This window comes from Lipophrys pholis (genome assembly GCF_963383615.2).
Source record: "Lipophrys pholis genome assembly, chromosome: 18".
NCBI lineage: Eukaryota > Metazoa > Chordata > Actinopteri > Blenniiformes > Blenniidae > Lipophrys > Lipophrys pholis.
The window spans coordinates 10366703-10385534 of NC_137646.1; the positions used below are offsets into that span (position 1 = coordinate 10366703).

General features: G+C 41.0%; 2 protein-coding genes across 2 annotated transcripts in view; both read left to right on the forward strand.

Annotated features, from left to right (window-relative positions):
• Positions 1–1673: 1673 nt before the first annotated feature.
• Positions 1674–7388, forward strand: rps4x (ribosomal protein S4 X-linked). Its single transcript, XM_080485872.1, has 7 exons — positions 1674–1719; positions 2262–2339; positions 3068–3248; positions 4568–4665; positions 5500–5671; positions 5756–5913; positions 7238–7388. The coding sequence occupies exons 1-7, from the start codon at positions 1717–1719 to the stop codon at positions 7337–7339; spliced, it is 792 nt and encodes a 263-aa protein (XP_080341998.1). The 5' UTR covers positions 1674–1716; the 3' UTR covers positions 7340–7388.
• A 10614-nt stretch (positions 7389–18002) lies between these two features.
• Positions 18003–18832, forward strand: part of nhsl2 (NHS-like 2) — a gene marked incomplete at its 5' end in the record, with an annotated part of 163476 nt that continues 162646 nt past the window's right edge. Inside the window, one exon of the mRNA XM_080486685.1 lies at positions 18003–18303. Coding sequence (XP_080342811.1) covers positions 18003–18303 — 301 coding nt within the window. The remainder of the gene's footprint in view (positions 18304–18832) is intronic.

Genomic DNA, 18832 nt, shown 5'->3' on the forward strand with positions numbered 1-18832 from the left:
TACTTTTGGCCTTTTGTTTTCACCAAAATATGTCTCAGGTCCATATTTATATTGTCGTCAAATTTGACTCAACTGCAATCGGCCTCATGACAACTGTTTCATACCTTGTTTGTAGACAAAGGCTTCTTTGATATAGTGTGATTCCATCCAGTCATCATAATACTCTCACTACAGCTTTTATTTTTAAAATATATTTGTTCATGTGGTCTTAAGCCATAGCTACAAACTCCACAGAAAGACTCTTGGAACTGAACGGACGTCATTTTTGCTGCAAGCCCAGATTGAAAATACTGCAACACCGTGCAGTGTTTCACAGAGTTTTAGTATTTACATTTTGATGTTTCAAACCACTCCAGGTATATTTCATTCCTCCAGATGTCTCTGCAGCATCTGTTTCCTTCACTACAGACTGTCCTGAAGGGAGAAGGTGGTGTTTGCATTGCGATAGCTTGCTGCCACCTGGTGGTGAGATACCATAACGCTGCAGAGTGCTTTGAAATGAATTCAATGAGTGAATTAGTTTTCACACTAATTTGAAATCCTAGCATGAAAACTGAGGTCAATTCCAATATTTCATCATGTTTTCATGATGCACACTTTTCTGTTGTGTTGTGGCTTTTTGATGTTGTGTTGTGGCTTTTTGCTGTTTTGTTGTGGATTTTTGATGTTGTTTGAGGCGTTGGCACTTCTGGGACACCATAAAATACTACCATATAAAGGTATCTTTTGGATTGGTTTTGCACCTGCAATAACAAAAAAAGAAAACATGCAAAAAATGCTTATAATCTAAGATGGACCACCAGCAATAGCCGTGTGAAATGTTAGATGTAGAAACATTCGAATGGAGAGAGTCCAGGTTTGTGTCAGGCTGTGTCAGGATTACTTCTTGCAGAGATACCTGCAGAGAAAGGCAGTCAGCACGTGTGCATCAGTTGGAATCACTTGGCAGAGGAAGACACAGATCCCAGAGGAGCTTTATCTCCACAAATGTAAACAGGATTGAGATCTGCTGGCAACACTGGCATTTCCTGACCAGGCCAGTCTGAAGCAGAGAAAGTGTGCAGAGCTGAATCCATGGTGCATGTCTTCTTCTAAAGCTTATTAAAGCAGAGTTACTTTGAGGTAATGGTGTTGTTTGTCATCATGAGGCATTCTGAAAACACCTACTTAAAACTATTAAAACTAGGAGGGATTTAATATGAAGAAAAAACAAAGTGCCACAATATCTTTTGGCTAAAATGTGACCAACACAAAGATAGGCGGAACAAAAAGATAGGTGCAAATGAAGAGGGAAATGCAAGACAATGTCTGTATTTTCTTGGTATGTGTTTTTTGAAATGTTGTATGTTTTCTTTGACAATTCTGGAATTAATTTCTAATAATCTATTTTTAAAAACCCAGTAATTTCACAGTGTCGTCAGATGTGTTGCATTAAGAAACCTAAAACATGTTAAACATAAATCTCCTGATCCATGATTAGCATCAAAGTAAGATTGAAATAGACACAGAACAATAAATATTACAACTCAGAGATTACATGTATTAAAGGTTCAACAGTATATGAGTTGAGTGAGCTATAGATAAACGACCTAACTCTTCAGCACGGAAGTAATTTCCCCTGCGCCTTTCCCGCGGTATGTCCCTCCAAGGCCGCCGTCGCATATCTTATCCGTCAGAACCGGAAGCGGCCAGGTCCTTTTCCCCGCAGACTCCAACATGGTGAGCAGTTTCTCCTCACGACTCCGCTCTGATTTTATCCACAAACATCACTTTCTCTCATTGTCTCATCACACATCGTTGTTCCCCGGCGTGTCATTCCACTTCTTATTAAATGGCGCAATGCGAAATTGCGGCTGATAATCGTGATTATTCATGTTTTGTCGGTGATTTAACATGACCCGAATGTAGCCGCCTAGCTTCACTGTGACTACCACACTTAGCTCGTCGAATGAGAAGTTTCTTCTAAAATATGGAGGGGTTAAGTTTAACATGATGGCGTTTTGCAAATATGAGTCTTCCACTATACTCTTTGTGTTGATTAATCCGGACCCCCTCTTTTTCCAAGAATGAAATAGCGGTTGTCTGGCTAGGCCGCAGCCGGTGTGCTGCACTGTTCCTAAGGCGCGTTAGCAGCTATGCTAATAGGACAGTTTGTATTTGATTACAAAATGGTTGCAGCATGGTCAATAACTTGTCTGTTACACTTGTTCAGCCGGGACTCGTTTTCTGTCTCCTGACCGGGTTTGTCCCCTCTATTCTAGGCAAGAGGACCGAAGAAGCACCTGAAGCGCGTCGCAGCGCCGAAGCACTGGATGCTGGACAAGCTCACCGGAGTGTTTGTAAGTAACGTTTCCATAAGATTAGGAGGAAGTTAACCTTCAGTAGATTAAGCCACATATTAAGTTTTCTCTGAGGTTTTACATGTCGGCATTAAGTGTCTTGTTATTGCCCTTGATGTGTGTTGACTAATAACATAGACAATGGCAGGCTGAAGCAAGTCCAATGCTCAGATTTGATTGAATGGTTTATTTACCTTGATCATGTAGTGGACTGATGCGTTAATGTAATAGATTTTCCATAAGACTCAGCTCAACAACTGCGGATTCATTTGATTGGCTGATTGTGGTTATTGACGTCTAAAACATAAACTATTGGAAATTATCTGGGGTCAAAACTGTGATCGCCAGTCGCTGGAGCTGAAGAGGTATGATGTGCTCACATCATTTTAAAGTATGGACTGAAAATTAGAGCCGTATTGTGCTGTAGTGATAATCTATAGACCCTTAGAAGTAGAAAATAACTATTGTACTTGGTGTGAAGTCACTTAAAAGCCACATCTAGGTGTCATTTGCATAGAAATGTTTTGCTTCAATAAATCATATTAGTAAAATACCAATCAATACAGTTCAATATACATAATGATACCTTTCAGCATTGACGCTGCAGTCTGTACAGCACCTTTGAACGACACTCACCTAAAGTGACACTGCTGCATGTTCAGAAGATGCTTCAGCATTAAAAAGCTTCTATAGTGTCTCTTAACAGCGTCTTTCCCTCTCGTTTGCAGGCTCCTCGTCCCTCCACCGGTCCACACAAGCTGAGGGAGTGCCTGCCCCTCATCATCTTCCTGAGGAATCGCCTCAAGTACGCCCTGACAGGGGATGAGGTGAAGAAGATCTGTATGCAGAGGTTCATCAAGATCGACGGCAAAGTGCGCACTGACATCACCTACCCCGCTGGATTCATGGGTGAGTTTGTTTATTTGCATTAAACTGTTTAATGATGTGTGATTAAGTAGAAGACAAAAGGAGCAATGATGAAATTGAAGATTTGATCAGACATGAGGTGAAAATAAAACTGATCCTCTAAGAAGTACTGAGCTCCAACTAAAACAGAAGAGGTCTTTGCCTGTCAGCACTCAAAAGGAGAGCGACGTGAATCTTCATCCACCTAAAGGTTCATATTTGAGACTTTAGTCTTGATCTCCTTAATTTATTCCTCATCGTGTGAGAATGAGGGCTCATGCTGAGACTGCTTTCTTGGTGCGTTTTAGTCACATGGGGAACGTTTCTCTGGATTTGGGATGACGTTTTTGGGAAAGGATGAAATACTGATGGTTAAATAAAGCTGATTGAGTTATTAATCATTTGACCTTTCCATTCAGTGGCAGGAATACTGTAGTTTATTTCCGTATACAGTCCTGCCTCTTCTGGCTTCACCTTTGGAGGTGTTGGGTGTTTCATTTCTAAATCCAGGGGAAGCATCGCTGCATGGTGTCCATATGTTAACGCGTGCACACACACGCGCACACACTGAGTTGTTTTTATTGATCTTTGTTTTATCTGAAGTGTTTTCAGTACATTTCAGGAGCTAAATTGACTTGTTGAAGATTTGTGGTGTTTTTGTCTGTCTACTCATTGCAACAATGACATCGTAGGGTTTATATAAACTTATTAAACTTCTTTTCTTTTTTTTTTCTTTTTTTTTTTGCCCTTTGTGTGTTTAAGAAACCTTATTTATGCATTGGTTTGTGCTTGGCTGACAAGCTTTACCTCTGTTGTGTTTTCTAATGTCCGTGCTGCTCCTGTTATGATTAGAACAGCCTTAAATGTCCAAATAGTAAAATCTTAACATGTTTTACTACTTTTATATTTAGGTTTCTGTCTGTTCCTAAATTATCTCCACCAGAGGTATATGCATGTGATTGTTGATGTGTTTTTTTTTGTTTTTTTTTATAGAGCACCTTTTACAAAAGTGTTTTTACAAAGTGGTTTGATAAATGAGAAATTGAATTACATCATAAATATGAGGCGAATTTAAAAGATGCCGCCACTAAAAAGCAGCCCTGTATAAGTGGGTTTTAAGGAGTGTTTTGCAGGTAAATACTCTAATACTCTAAACTTTATTATCGCCACCTGCAGGTTGTGTGTGTCGAGGCGTTTTGATAGAACGGGCACCCCCACCTCTGGTTTATATCTGTGTGTTTTCTAGAAATATTTCATTACTACAGAAGTGACTTTAGTGTAACTTCCACCATTATAGTCATTTTCTTCTTTGCTTCATACAGATGTGATCAGCATTGAGAAGACCGGTGAGCACTTCCGTCTGATCTATGATGTGAAGGGACGTTTCACCGTCCACCGCATCACCGCCGAGGAGGCCAAGGTGAGGACGCTGGATTTCATTCATTCAAATACTCTGGTTGGAGGTGACTTGAACTCCATTTTTAACACAGAGCACAAATTAGTAAGGTTTTACACATAAAGTCAATCGTTTCCTTTTTGTCTTGGCAGTTTGCAGCGAGGAATGCTGAGCTGTGGTTGGCAATGAGTCAGTTAACATTATAACCTTGATCTGACTTAATCACTAAAAAAACAAGTGAATAAGAAACGTCTTTGAAACTAAGTCAAAGTGATGTTGACTTATAACATAGCATAACATTTCTTTGTATTTTATCTGCAAAGTAATTTATTTTATTAACTTTCAGTGCTGGTAATTGACTAATCCTTCAGAATCGAATCAGGCATTCTGTTGCATTTGCATCAGTTTATCGTATGACACAAAAGTTTATCACTTATAATCTTAATAGTTTAAGATTAAGATTCCTGGTCGCCTTGCTTTAATGTATTATGTCATTTCTTTATAAATCACTGAATCGCCGAGTGTTTTAACGAATAAATGTGCCTCGCCTAAAGAATGTTGATCACATCAAGAGCTAAATTCTCAAACCAGGAAGTTGGTCTAAAGCAAATCATCGGTGCATCACTTAGTTTTAATCAGGATTCAATCGGTTGTGTTTAAGGTAAATGAAGCTTTATGTCTAGAATTTGTGTGACGTTTGAAGTAAATCATCCAGTGAGACCAGCTGTTACTGGTTGTGGAGCTACAATTGACAGTATTTGGTTAATTGCAGAAGGAAAAACACTACAGGAGCTTTTCTGATTGAGCGTGTCGGCAGTTTGTTTCCGGTGGCTGTAACGGTTGGACTGTTCTCTGCAGTACAAGCTGTGCAAGGTGAAGAAGATCCTTATTGGCACCAAGGGAATCCCCCACCTGGTGACCCACGACGCCCGCACCATCCGCTACCCTGACCCCCTCATCAAGGTCAACGACACAGTCCGCATCGACCTGGACACCGGCAAGATCACAGACTTCATTAAGTTTGATACCGGTGAGGTCCTCCTGCTGTTCACCTGCTTGTGACCCTTGAACTCCCATCATCCTCTGGACCCGCCCTGACGCTCTGCTCCTCCAGGAAACCTCTGCATGGTGACCGGCGGCGCCAACTTGGGTCGGATCGGTGTGATCACCAACAGGGAGCGTCACCCCGGATCCTTCGACGTCGTGCACGTCAAGGACAGCACGGGTAACAGCTTCGCCACCAGGCTCTCCAACATCTTTGTCATTGGCAAGGTGAGACTTGACCTGACACGCCCAGTACAAGTACTGATGTTTGGCTTCTTGATATTAGCGCGAAAGTAACGAGGCTTTTTATAAAAGCTGAGACGAGTAGGTGACCTGAGATCTGGAGCCGTGATGACTTTCTGGTTTTGATCAGCAATGACAAGAATTCTCTAAGAAGTTCTGAGCTTCACCAACTAAACACTGAAACACCCTTTTCAACCTTGTATTACATTATAACTACATTTTATATTGATTCTATTTGTTTGCTTTTCACTGAGTCATATTTCATGTTGAAGTTCAAACTGATGTTCCAGTTGAAACCTGGAATTTCAAGTTGTGCTAGTTGGAATTCCCCCTTGGAATCAAAAATCGGTTTGAACTGCGAACAGCTTTGAGAGATCGTTGAAGATTTCAGTGTGTAAAAAAGTGTAAAAACATTTTAAAAAAACCACCGATCTAAAAAAACAAAACAAAAAAACAACCTCAAACGCTGCTGTAGTTTCTGTCAGAATGGAGTTACAATGAAGCTGTGGATGTTTTTATTTCTGCTTTCGAAGAGATCCTTCCTGAGGGTCGTACTGCGTTCTGCTCACATGGTTTAACTGTCCTTGGTCACAAAACATGAAATCAACATTGGAACGTTAAACGTTGGTTCCTGCGGCTGCTGGACTCGGATCACATTAAACGTTAGGTTTTATGTTACTTTATGTTTCACGCTGTCACATTGATACTCGGTTCACATCATCCTTATAAACTCCTGTTAAGTTATTAGAATCCTTTAAAATGATAGTGCTGCTTGACATTTCATTAGCCAGCGGTGTGACGTTTACCCGTCAACCTCAGCCCATTGCAGCTCTGTGTTGAAGTGATGATGACACCATGTCTGGAACCCTCGTTACAGAAGAACCAGCCAGTGGAAACTTTGTTTTACCGTTTGTGTCAAAAGGTTTTGAATCTAGATGTAAAATCATCATGGGTTTGGTGTAGTTTCCATGCCAGGCCACTAGTTGATGTCGTTTGTGCAATCGAACCACAGAGAAGTACAGAGAAGTTTCATCTTTCTTGCTCCGATCGACTCGTTTAGAATGTGAATGCAAGACATGTTTCTTGATGCAGAATGAAGTCAAATCAGGTAACTTGTATGTGAGAAATGTTAATGCTGAAATTTTTAATCTGGAAGCCGTTTTCTTCCACTTGAACTCACTTAAGTAAAGTAACAAACCTAAGTTTAACTGTCAGGGGTCGCATTTTCAATTAGAGTTTCTCTGCTGGTTTTCTCAAATGTCAAAAACAATTGCTGACATTAGCCACCTTATCTGGTCTTTGTTTCCAGGGCAACAAGCCGTGGGTGTCCCTGCCCAGAGGAAAGGGAATCCGTCTGACCATCGCCGAGGAGAGAGACAAGAGGCTGGCCGCCAAACAGGGCAGCAGCTAAACACACAGCCTGAACCTGCTGTCAAATAAAATGTGTTATTTACAAAACACTCCGCTCCCTCCTGTCTTTATTCAATAACTCCAGCTTTCATTCCACCAGTAGATCAGTGAGTTTGTGGCTGTTTTTGACAAATCGGTCAGTTTGACTGTGAGAACTCAAACACGTACTTTTCATCAGAAGCAGCAGTTTGTATCGTGGATTTCTCAGCAGTCGTCTTATCAAAAGATTCATGCAAGGAAATATGTAGAAGTCCACCTGTTCTCATCCGTCTTCCTCCCCATGCATCCACCATAATTCCCACCATCCCTTCATCTTTCCATCGCCACCCAAAAATAGCCTCCTGTTTCATCATCATCCTTCCATCCTGCCCTCTCCTCGCTGCCATCTCCGCCTCCTGTAAACATGCATGTATCTGGCCTCCCTTGTGCCCTTCCTGCCTTTCACTTCCATCCTCTGCTCCGGTTCCCTCCATCCTTCCATTCTCTCGCCGCTCGGACTTCAGTGCTCGTCCATATGGCGACTGCTGAGCTGCATTCTGCTCCTGCGCTGCAGAAACTGGCCTGGTGTGTGTGCTAAATTAAAAATAAATATTAATTTTCCAACCCTGCCTCCTACGGTGTGTGACACATGACCGGAGTGTGTTTGTGTGGAGGTGCTTCAAAGGCGATGGAATGGTTTTACATTGGACTTGAGGTTAGAGCAGACTCCATCCTGGACTTAGTCACATTCACACAACTAATTCACTAATTAACGCTTGTTTTTGGAGACAAACTCCACAAGCGGTGACGTCTAATCCTAATCCGGACTCGAAGCCGGGACACTGCAGCTTCAGTGGAAGAACTAACCACTACACCACCATCGTGCTGACCTTTGACCTTGATGCTGCTGCCGGGGAAGCAGTTCTGTCCTCCGAGGTTCTGCGTCCACGTGAAACCAGCGATTAAAAAAACACTTCCAGGGTTTGTAGTTTGGTCACTAAACAAAAGTAGCAGCATCGTCCCCATTTTTAAAGATAAAAAGAACAATAAAGAGCCTGAGACCAAACAAATGTGTGCTCATGCACGCTCACGATCTTTGAACATTTGTAATATGAGAGTTGCCAGGCGCATGCTTTGCTCTGGTCCTGTGTAAACACACACACAGTGACAGGCTTTGAAGTGCGTTTGGCTCGTACAGTAAGAAAAGTGAAAGAAATGTGAGCTGCAGAGGAAATGGAGAAAACTAACATGTTGAATTAGAGGAGACACAGAAGATGAAACACGAAGCAGAAAAGTACTCAGCTGGAGTTCATAACATTTGTTTTCATTTGGAGGGCGTGCGGCTAAACACGTATCAGCCATCTTTGTCTGGGCTTTTTAAGTATAAATAGGACATAAAAGATGAGTTTTACACATTTAATTTACTCTTGATAATCAAAGCCCATTTCTTCTCTGTGTGTTTTCTGCTCCTCATGTTTGTAGAACAGCTGTGAACGTCGCTGCCACTTCAGATTTTCTCCACTGACGACGATAAAACAGTTCAGCTCAAATCATTCAAAATAAAGTGCTGTATGTAGAGTTACAGCTTGTGATTTGAAAACAATTTATAAAACTGCAAAAAGATAATTGTGCATCAAGAAACAAAACGCAGGTTTTTTTTTAAGTTTTATTAAAAGTAGTGTTGTCAATCAATTTTAACAGTTTTTACTAATTCATCACACATTTTTCTGTAATTTGTTGCGATTAATCCCATTTTGTTCTACTTAAGACTGAAGCTTGTAATGCATATTTATTCATGAAAACCACAGTATTAATGTCAACTCAACAAATAGACTATATTCAAATTCAAAGACTATTTTTATGGCGGCCTTTTAGCTTGAGTGAATGCTGTTTCTCTCCATGTTTACAAATAAATACATACATAAATAGATAAATAAATAGATAAATAAATAGAAAAAAATCATAATTTACCTTCAAGTATTTTATCCAACTTCCAGAGTTATTTTAGACAGCACTAATAAAAGTAATATTTAGCACCGCTGACTAGAGCTGCTCAATAACATTTAATTGCATTTATTCTTTTTGACTTTTACTGTGCAGACTAAAGCACTTTAGAGTTATTTTTCAAAAGTAATGAATGGTAAGTTTAGAGATCATTACAGTCCGTGAAATAAGCAAAAAAGTCATAGGAAGAAGTAAAAAGACAGAATGTAACATTCGCCACAAAACAAAACACTTCATGTCAAGAGAAAGCTGATGTTGCACATCAAGTTAAACAAAAAAGTCGACATACATATGAGTGCTTTTATATCACGTGTACGACTTATTTCATGTGTACTTTTTTATTTTTGCAAATAAATTTAATGATTTTGTTGTAAACGTAGGCCCTGAACTGGCAAAACAAATCCCAGAACACAATATTATGGATGATTATAATTTGATTGAAAGAAATACAAAAATTATTTTTCTCTCAAATGTGAGTGAGGTTGACGTTAAAACTGTTGTTAATAGTTTTAAAAGCAAAACTTCAACTGATTGTTATGATATAGATATGTTTATTGTAAAAAAAGCAATTGAAGGTATTGAAAAACCACTCACTCACATATGGAATCTTTCATTCCAGACAGGAATATTTCCTAAAAACATGAAAATATACATCTTCATCAACTCCAGACAAGTCTCTCTGCTCCCTCAATTCTCAAAAATATTAGAAAAACTATTTAATAAACAATTAGAAAATTTCTTAGACATGTGTGACATATATAATAAAGAGCAATATGGTTTTAGATCAAACAGATCCACAACCATGGCAATTCTACAGGTGGTGGAGGAAATTACTGGCTCCATAGTCAAAAAGAGACATACAGTTGGAATATTTATAGACCTAAAAAAAGCTTTTGACACTATCAATCATTCAATCTTACTGAAAAAACTATAAAGGTATAGTATAAGGGGAGTGTCTTGGAATTGGATCCACAGCTATTTATCAGAGAGAACACAGTTTGTGAAAATGGGGGAGTCTGAATCAGAGAGTCGGGGCATTGCTTGCAGAGTTCCGCAGGGATCTATTTTAGGTACAGACTTATTTATTCTATATATAAATGATATATTTAAAGTGTCCAATATGCTGAAAATGATATTATTTGCAGATGATACTAATATATTTTATTCTCATGATAATCAAAACATATTAATTGATATAGCTAATAAATAATTTAATATTTAATAAATAAATAAGTTGTCTCTTAACTTAGATAAAACTAGAGTCATTTTATTTGGAAATGATAGAGATACAGAACTCAAAATAAAGATAGAAGGAACAATAATTGTGAAAGTGTCTGAAATAAAAACATATCTTTAATTAATAGATCAAAATGTCTTTTGGACCATAAAGCTCTGCATTTATTGTGCTGTTGCCTTGTTCTGCCTTACTTAACGTATGGTATTGAAGTCTAGGGTAACAATTACAAAAGTTCATTACAATCATGAGGGAAACTCCAAAAACCAGCAATGAGAACTATTCATAGAGTCGGATACCTTGATCACAAAAACATACTTGTTCTTCAGTCCAGACAACTAAAGCTTTTTGACCTGGTTGAGTTTTATACAGCACAGTTAATGTTCAAAGCAAGTAAAAATAAATTACCAAGAAGCATTCAAATACTTTTTCAAATAAGACATGGTAAACACACCTTGAGGGGTTGGAACATCTTTAAACTCCAGCTGTGACAACGACCAAGAAAAGTATGTGTGTGTCGTGTGGGGTCCGGCTCTGGAATGGATTGTGGAATGACCTCAGGCAATGCCCATCAATTTATCAATTCAAATCGAAATACAAAGAAATGGTGTTGATGCGATACAAGACAGAGAAAGGGCTCTAATAATAATAGTAATAACTTGTGTTCGTTGATAGTGTTTGACATGATGAAGGCTGTAGTTAAAAACAGCAGTTGATGAGGTAATGTAAGTGTGTATGAGAGTTTATCTATGAATGTTGTGTATATATATACAATTGTATAATTACAAATACAGTTTTTTCATCACCATAATGAATAAAATCAATCAATCAATGAATCTTAATATTTTCAGGTTGAATTGTGGCTGTTCTCTGAGGAGTTTGCATGTTCTCCCAGTGCATGCATGGCACCTTGTTTCCCTCCCAGTCTAGATGTTTGAGGTTAATTGGTGACTCTGTGTCTCTGTGGTTGCTGTGATGGACTGTTGACTTGTCCCGTGTTACTTATCTTCATTATGTCTTCACGTTCGTCTTCATCGCGGCCTAAAGCAGCGTGTGCTAATAAGAAAGGTCAGTTCAGGATGAACCTCAGCTACAGGGACCTCCAGCTCCGACGCTAACAGACTGAATTCACGTGAACATCTCTGTGGCATCATCTCCTGGACTCGTGCCACACTCCACAACCCTGATGCTGAAGTACATGGCCTCCGCCCTCAGGCCGAGAACGTCTGAGGCTCACGAGCGAGTTGTGATTGTTCCAGTATGCAAAGAATGAAAACAGTGAAAGACAAGAGGGCAAGAGGAAGGAGGGGGCAGAGGTGGACGGAGTAATGGAGGAAACGCTCGCTGTATGGGTACCGAAAGTGGGCCGAGCTGCTGAAACAATGAACTCAGTCATCTGAGGAGGAGGAGGAGGAGGAGAAAGAGAGAGTGTGGACAGCTGGTTCTAATCAATTGCTTCCGTAGGATTGACTGACTGAGCGACGGCTTGCTGACGACGAGCTGGTTGGTTGAGAGACGAGCTGGTTGGTTGAGAGACGAGCTGGTTGATTGACAGACGGGTTGTCGTAGCAAAAGACCTGCTGAGTGACTGTCCTTATAGGGCTGGACGCAGGCCACAGGAACAGTGAAGCCAAGGGAACAGTATGGATGACGTGATGTGGACACACCCTTCATCTTCACTGCACGTTCTTCAGTTTATATCTGCTCCCCCTCTCCATCTCCCTCCCCCTCCTTTGTGCACAAGTTTCTCATGTTGATGTTTTCTACTGTGTCAATAAAAAGGCAGTTTATGTTGAAATTCCTCTCTCTCTCTCTCTCTTTCTCTCTCTCTCTCTCTCTCTCTCTCTCTCTCTTCATATGACTGCATGAACAAAAACCATGAGGTAGGCCAAGTTCAGTCAGGGAGGGGTTCAGAAGGGGGCCCGGGGGGGGGGGTCCGAGGACCAGATGTGGAGGAGTGAGGAGGGGCGCAGGCCTGGACTGAAATATCGGGGAGTTTTCACCGGACTCTGGAGAACGTGGAGGACTGGAGGGAGAGAGAGAGTCGGGCTACAGGAGATTTGTGCAGCTGGTCGATGAAAAGAAATGTGATTACTTCACTGCAGATCCTTCGTGGGTTACAAACTGAAACGATGCCAAATTCAAGCCCGTTTGCAGATTTCCTAGCATCTTTTCTAATAATGGCAGAAAGTGGAACACGCTGTCAAATACGTCGATCCAGAACATCTTTAACATGCTGAATGGGTCTCATGTCCGGTGAATCTGCCGGCCGTGCAGGAACTGGGATGTTTCTATCTTCCAAGAACTGTGTCCAGATCCTTGCAACGTGGCGGTGGTGGAGGAACAGCACGGCGTTGAGCCTCAGAATCTCGTCACGGTATCTCTGTGCATGCAAAATACCCTTGATAAAATGCATCTGTGTTCCTTGTGCATAACATACACCTGCCCATAATATCATAACCCTGCCTCCACCACTCCATTCATAACGTTGAGATCAGCAAACCACTCCTACACAAGGCCATCACTACCATTGAAGACACCGAGCTCTTGACCTCAGTATTTTTCCGATGTGTATGTCAAAAATAGTTAAATAGTTAAAACAATGCTTTGGAAGTAGGTGGTCATGTGAGTAGTTCCACCAGGTTACCATTGGAGGCGCTGCAACTGCACAAGGCAGCCAAACTAAATGATCACGAAGAAGAGCGCACCTAATGGTGAAACATAACAGAGGTAACTCGCTGTAAACATTATACTACAATTTCATCCTTCTCCAAATAACAGTTGGGACACGAGTCTTCATTCATCCTAACACTGTTTGTTACACACACATATAAGAGAAGATAAGATAACTCTTTATTCATCTCACAAACTGAGAAATTTAGTGATACAGCAGCAAAGCAAGATAGCAGATTTTGTTCTCTACTTTGTAACTAATGAGCAGGAGGATGATGAGTGTTGGACCTCAGGATTTCTAAACTCTGGCTACGGCCCTGCTCTGTCACACAACGTATCCTGTTCTGCTTGTACACACAAGCAGTCCAACACAATTCAACAGTATGTCTAACTCCACTTGAATAGGTACGTAAGTCAGGATGTAGCTTCCTTAGCGCCACTTTATTTTGATGAATCACGGAAATGTTTCAACATGGAGTAAAACTGCAGAACAGAAATAAAATAGGTACTATCAGCATAGCATCAATAGCAAGAGCTAACACACACACAATTAGCATGAAAAAATAGTATATCCTATTGCAGCGTCCCATTAGCATCTTACGCTAATCAAATCCAAATTTACAATATACATTCCCCACAAATAAGATTTCAACTAAATTAAGCTCCTAAATATCAATCAAATCTTACAGACGGTGGTGTCGACGGCTTAAACAGAAATGCAGATAGCAGTGGATGAACTTTCCAACATGTGGCTTCCAGAGAACTAAACAAGATGGCAGACTTGCTGTCACATGCCCAAAAATCAAAATAGAAGACTTCCCTAAATAGACTTCAAAATAAGACTTCCCTGAATAGACCAAGACTAAACCAACACAAAGCACCTATACGACTACAAAATTAAGGGCAGAACACAACGCCTTCCACCTTGTCTGCCATCTGCCCTGAACACTGAAAACCAGGATTCTTCAACGAAGAGAACACCTCTCCGAAGTGCCAGACGCCATTGAATGTGACCACTTGCTCACTCAAGTTGGTTACAAAGAGGAACTGCATTCAGGTTGAGAACCTGATGAGGATGACGAGCAGATGAGCTTCATGAGACAGCTTGTGCAGAAATTCTCTGAAACGCCTTTGGAGACGGTTTATCGTAGAGAAATGAACATTGAATTCACATGCAACGAGAGTGAGCATGCCAATTACACACTCCCTCAAAACTTGTTGCATCTGTAGCGCTGTGGGATAAAACTGCACATTTTAAGGCAGGGGTGCCCAAACTCGGTCCTGGAGGGCCGGAGTCCTGCATGTTTTAAGGAGAAGTGGCCACTAACACAGATTTTGACAAATTCATGAACAATGTTTAAGAGAAGTAGGTCTTTTGTGTACAGAGAAAAAATCTTAGATCTTTCAGTTCAGCTCATGAAAAATCGGAGCAAAAATAAAAGTGTTATGATTATACTTTTGTTCAGTGAATTTCAGATTAATAATGGTCTAATGCACCAACTAGGAGGTAAAGATCCATTACTTTATGCCTGTAGTGCTGGTCAGGTTCAACAATTTAGATGATGAAGATAAAGTTCCTGGGCTATAAATGGCCAGTTGCCAAGTTTTAATGCAAATCTAACCTATAAAGTCTGAAATGATTATGAAAATCTCGTCAGAGTTTGAAGCCTGAGCCGCCATGCTTTCAGTCATGGCCATGTGTCCCTCCACTTATTCCATGTTAACTGATTTGATCTGGAGTAATTAATTTGCCCCAGATGGAGATGGAATCAGTATGTGGATGAAACATCCACGGAAGAAACATTAAAACATTCTGCAGATCTCATTTCAAGAATTAATTGTTGCGTCATTTCCCAGGGGAGCGAGATGAACGGAGGACATGTTGGAACTGTGAGACTCACCGCTGGAAGGTGACGGTCTAACAACTGGAAACGCTTCGATAAGACCACATTCGTTGTCTTCTGTGCTCATAATCTCACTTTGTTTCATATAAGAATCATCTCTGGAGAGTAAAGAGAAACGTCAAATCTAAAATAGAGTTTAAAAACCTTAATCTCTTCCTGTTCAAAGGAAGGTTTTTCCTTTTCCGCAGTCAGATTGCTAGTTTTTCTCTCGAAGTGTCTTCAGATGACTGTGTTGTATTTGGCGCCGTCGCACTGAAATAGAATTGAGTTAAAGGTGCCGGTTGTTGATCAAAAATCCTCTGCTGGCTCCGAGGGTCGTGTCTGTGCAAACAGCAGGAAGAGAGGGAACCTCCCTTTTTAATCTGGATCTTGTGACTGGATTATGTAACACATCCATTGAGTAACAGACTCTGGTTCCTCTGAACCTGCTACACTCGTGGGAAACGCAGACCATGTGAAAACACAGGGATAGTTGTAGCTTCACTTCAAGAGATCGAGGGGAAACAAAGACTTAAAACTGGTAAAAAATATGATCTCAATCTTAATCTTCCCTTTATTAGGCATGTGATTATACTCATCATCCACGTTTCCTTCCTGTTTCTCTAAAATCAACAATAATACAATAATTGCAGTCACAGAGTACAAACTTGAATAGTTGTTCTCGACACTGATATCCAGGTTTCTTGTGCGGGATTTGCAGAATCACATAAAATGGTGACACAACACTTCTGTTTTACACCTGAGGAACATTACATTTAGCAAAGCAGGTTTTATTTGCAGTAAGTGCGCCAAATTTAAACATTGATGCATTAAAATACACACACGTCCAGTACGAGAGAGGCTAATGGTTAATGTGTCCCCGATGTTTGTTTTGGGTCACTTTTAATGATAAAAAACACATTTTATCACAGAATATTACCCATAATACCATGGTGAGCGGTAATTCCAATGAAAATCACACAGGAAATGACTTTCCTGTAATAACACAACAAAAAATATACATTGACATTGATAAAACTGATGAAGAAAACTCAGAGATGAAAAATGTATAAATACAAACTATAAGGGTTAGTAAAAGAATCATTCACTGGTTTGGGTTTGATACCCAAAAGCTTGGGAACAATAATGAAAACAGAAACACACCTACTTGTTTAATTAATGATGGAAAATGGCATAAATGTCATCAACTTCAATTCTTTCTGCTTCATTTATAATACCGTGTGTGCGTTTCCATGACTGCGCTGATGAAAGTTTTAAGTGTCATTAAAAGTCACAAATACAATCTAAAAGTGTGCAGAAATAAAATCTGACTAAACAATTGGAGCTCAAACTGTATCTCAGTCAGCATCAGACGCACAACATTATCAGCAGGTCATTCATGGACAGAGGTCGGTTTCAAAATAAAGTACCAGTCTGTTTCTGCGGTTGAATTTGACTTTAATGTTTTATGAAATAAAACAGGTAAAAAGTGATGGCTTACCATAAAACTAGTGTAAATCATTGTATTTTGTGGATCCACCCCCCTTTCATTTCTCATATTTCATAAATTTCCACTAACTGTGAGCAGATTTAGAATGCTTTGGTTCCTAAGCCTTTATAATAAATATCACCGTTCATTATAGTATTTCCACGAAAATAGTCTTTATTTTGTTGGCACTAGAGTGAAATCAATTACTAGGATGTGTCTTGGAGTTGTTCAAATCTAGAGAAAAATCTATTATTGTGTATCTGTACGTGGCAAATTAGATACTCTTATAGGATCACTGATATGATTTTATGTGATTATCTGGCAAGTAATTTGATTGAAAGTCTGCAGTAATCAGATTACAGTGTCGTCTTGTTTTCTTTATTTCACTGACTTGGAAATTTGTGTCTCATTTCCAGTTTAAACTGACCTCATTTTGCAGCCTTTCTGGATTCTACGTGCGCCTCTTGCAGGGAGTTTTTCTTCATATTTAGATAAAGCGGCGCAGTTTGAGGCCACGGAAGCTCCAAACTTCTAGTGCAGCATATAGATGAGATCGCAGCGTTGTGCACACTGCTCCCACGCTGGGAAAACTGTTTGTTTTGGGACTTTTCTGCTTGTTGCGTGGACGGAATGTGAGACAACAGCGCCACAAAAGTGCGCAAAAGTTCGTGCCAAGTTACGAACAGCCGCACGCAGTTACGCACAGCTGAATTGAACCATCCTTGTATCCTTCCCGTATTCCGTATTCCGTCTTCTCTTCTCTTCTCTTCTCTTCTCTTCTCTTCACCCCCCCCCTCAGGCAGGTTTCCTCCCCGGGAAACACCAGACTGTTGCGCGCTGTGTCGCCGCGTCAAGCTCAACAAAATAAATTCCAACGTTGGGAATGATATTTTCAAAATGAAAGCCGGCACAGGGCAAACTTCCCCTGTAAAGTTGAAAGATTGTAGTCTGACTTGTGCGCAGTGTTTTTAAAATACACTTTTTACGATGAAACTGTGCGTAAACAGCTCGAAAAATACTTGCAGGATGCATTATTGGAGATCGCGGACATATTTAGAAGACAACAGTTATTCGGATGTTACTAAACGTTTTTATTCAAGCTTTAATCTTGAAGTTGAAAGTGGATGGCGGGCGTGTTTCAGTCGGTTTGGTTTGACTACAATCCCCCGAGCAGTCGAGACGCTCCGCTCCACCGTAAGAAAAAAAGGCAGAAAATCTCGCTCGCAGTAATAAAAACAATGTGGGCGCGTGACGCGCAGCTCGCTCCAAGCGTCTCCAACACCAGCGGAGTTTCTCCCCCCGCAGGATCCATGGCATGTGTCTGTGCGCCACCCGGAGGGGTCGGGACCGCGGGGATATAACTTGACTGTCTAGAGAGTTTGTTGTTTTGTGGAGGACAATCATGCCTTTCTGCAAACGCACGATCCTTCCCAGAGATGTGTGCAAGCCCGACGGCCGGAGCCCGCTGGAGGCGCCGCCGCAGCACCAGACCCTGCTTTTCGGGGACTTGGCGGACGTGCGCGGCTTCTCGCTGTGCTCGGTGCTCCGGCAGCTCTCGGATCTGTCCCGCCACTCGGTGAGCATCCTGGAGGATCTGGAGGGAGACTTGGCGTCCGTCTGCCGGCGGTCCGGCACGCTCGAGGGCAGAGTGGTCCGACTGCAGAGGCGCGTCGCAGAGCTGGTCAGCAAACCTCCACCGAGAAGTAAGATTCAATTTAAAGAAGCTGCTCGAGCTGAAAGCCGCTGAAAGGAGTGGGGACTCACCTGGAGACACTTTGCGCAGCAGCGGGAGCGGAGCTGAAGCTGCTTGTTGCTGGTTCTTTCAGTTGTATCAAACTTCAGCTCTCATTGACTTGTGGCTGGATTTGTGCGTGTCTTTTCTGTTTGTGAAAACAACAGCTCATTCCTGCATGTCCACATTTATTTATAGTGCGCGTAAGTGACAGAGGTTCTACAGGACAACTCGTTGTTCTCAGCTGGCTGCGAGGTTGTTTCATGGAACACTAGAGTGAGAAAGCAGTTAGAAAAAGTTCAATTCTAACAGTTCATTAAGGAAATATGACACTTAAGGATGTTGGTATGGCGGAAATATGTCAGGTGAAACAGAATGGGTAACTCAGGGAAAGAACAGAGGAAAGAAACAGGGCCTCGCTGGTTTTGAGAGAGAGTTTCTGTGCGTTTCACAGGCAGCGCGCTGTGGGTGTGGAGGGCGGAATGTGAGCTGCGTGTTTT

Excerpts from the sequence above, each read along its gene's own strand:
- rps4x (XM_080485872.1), top strand. Across the intron at positions 2,340-3,067 it reads ACAAGCTCACCGGAGTGTTT|GCTCCTCGTCCCTCCACCGG; the intron begins GTAAGTAACGTT and ends TCTCGTTTGCAG. Across the intron at positions 3,249-4,567 it reads CTACCCCGCTGGATTCATGG|ATGTGATCAGCATTGAGAAG; the intron begins GTGAGTTTGTTT and ends TGCTTCATACAG.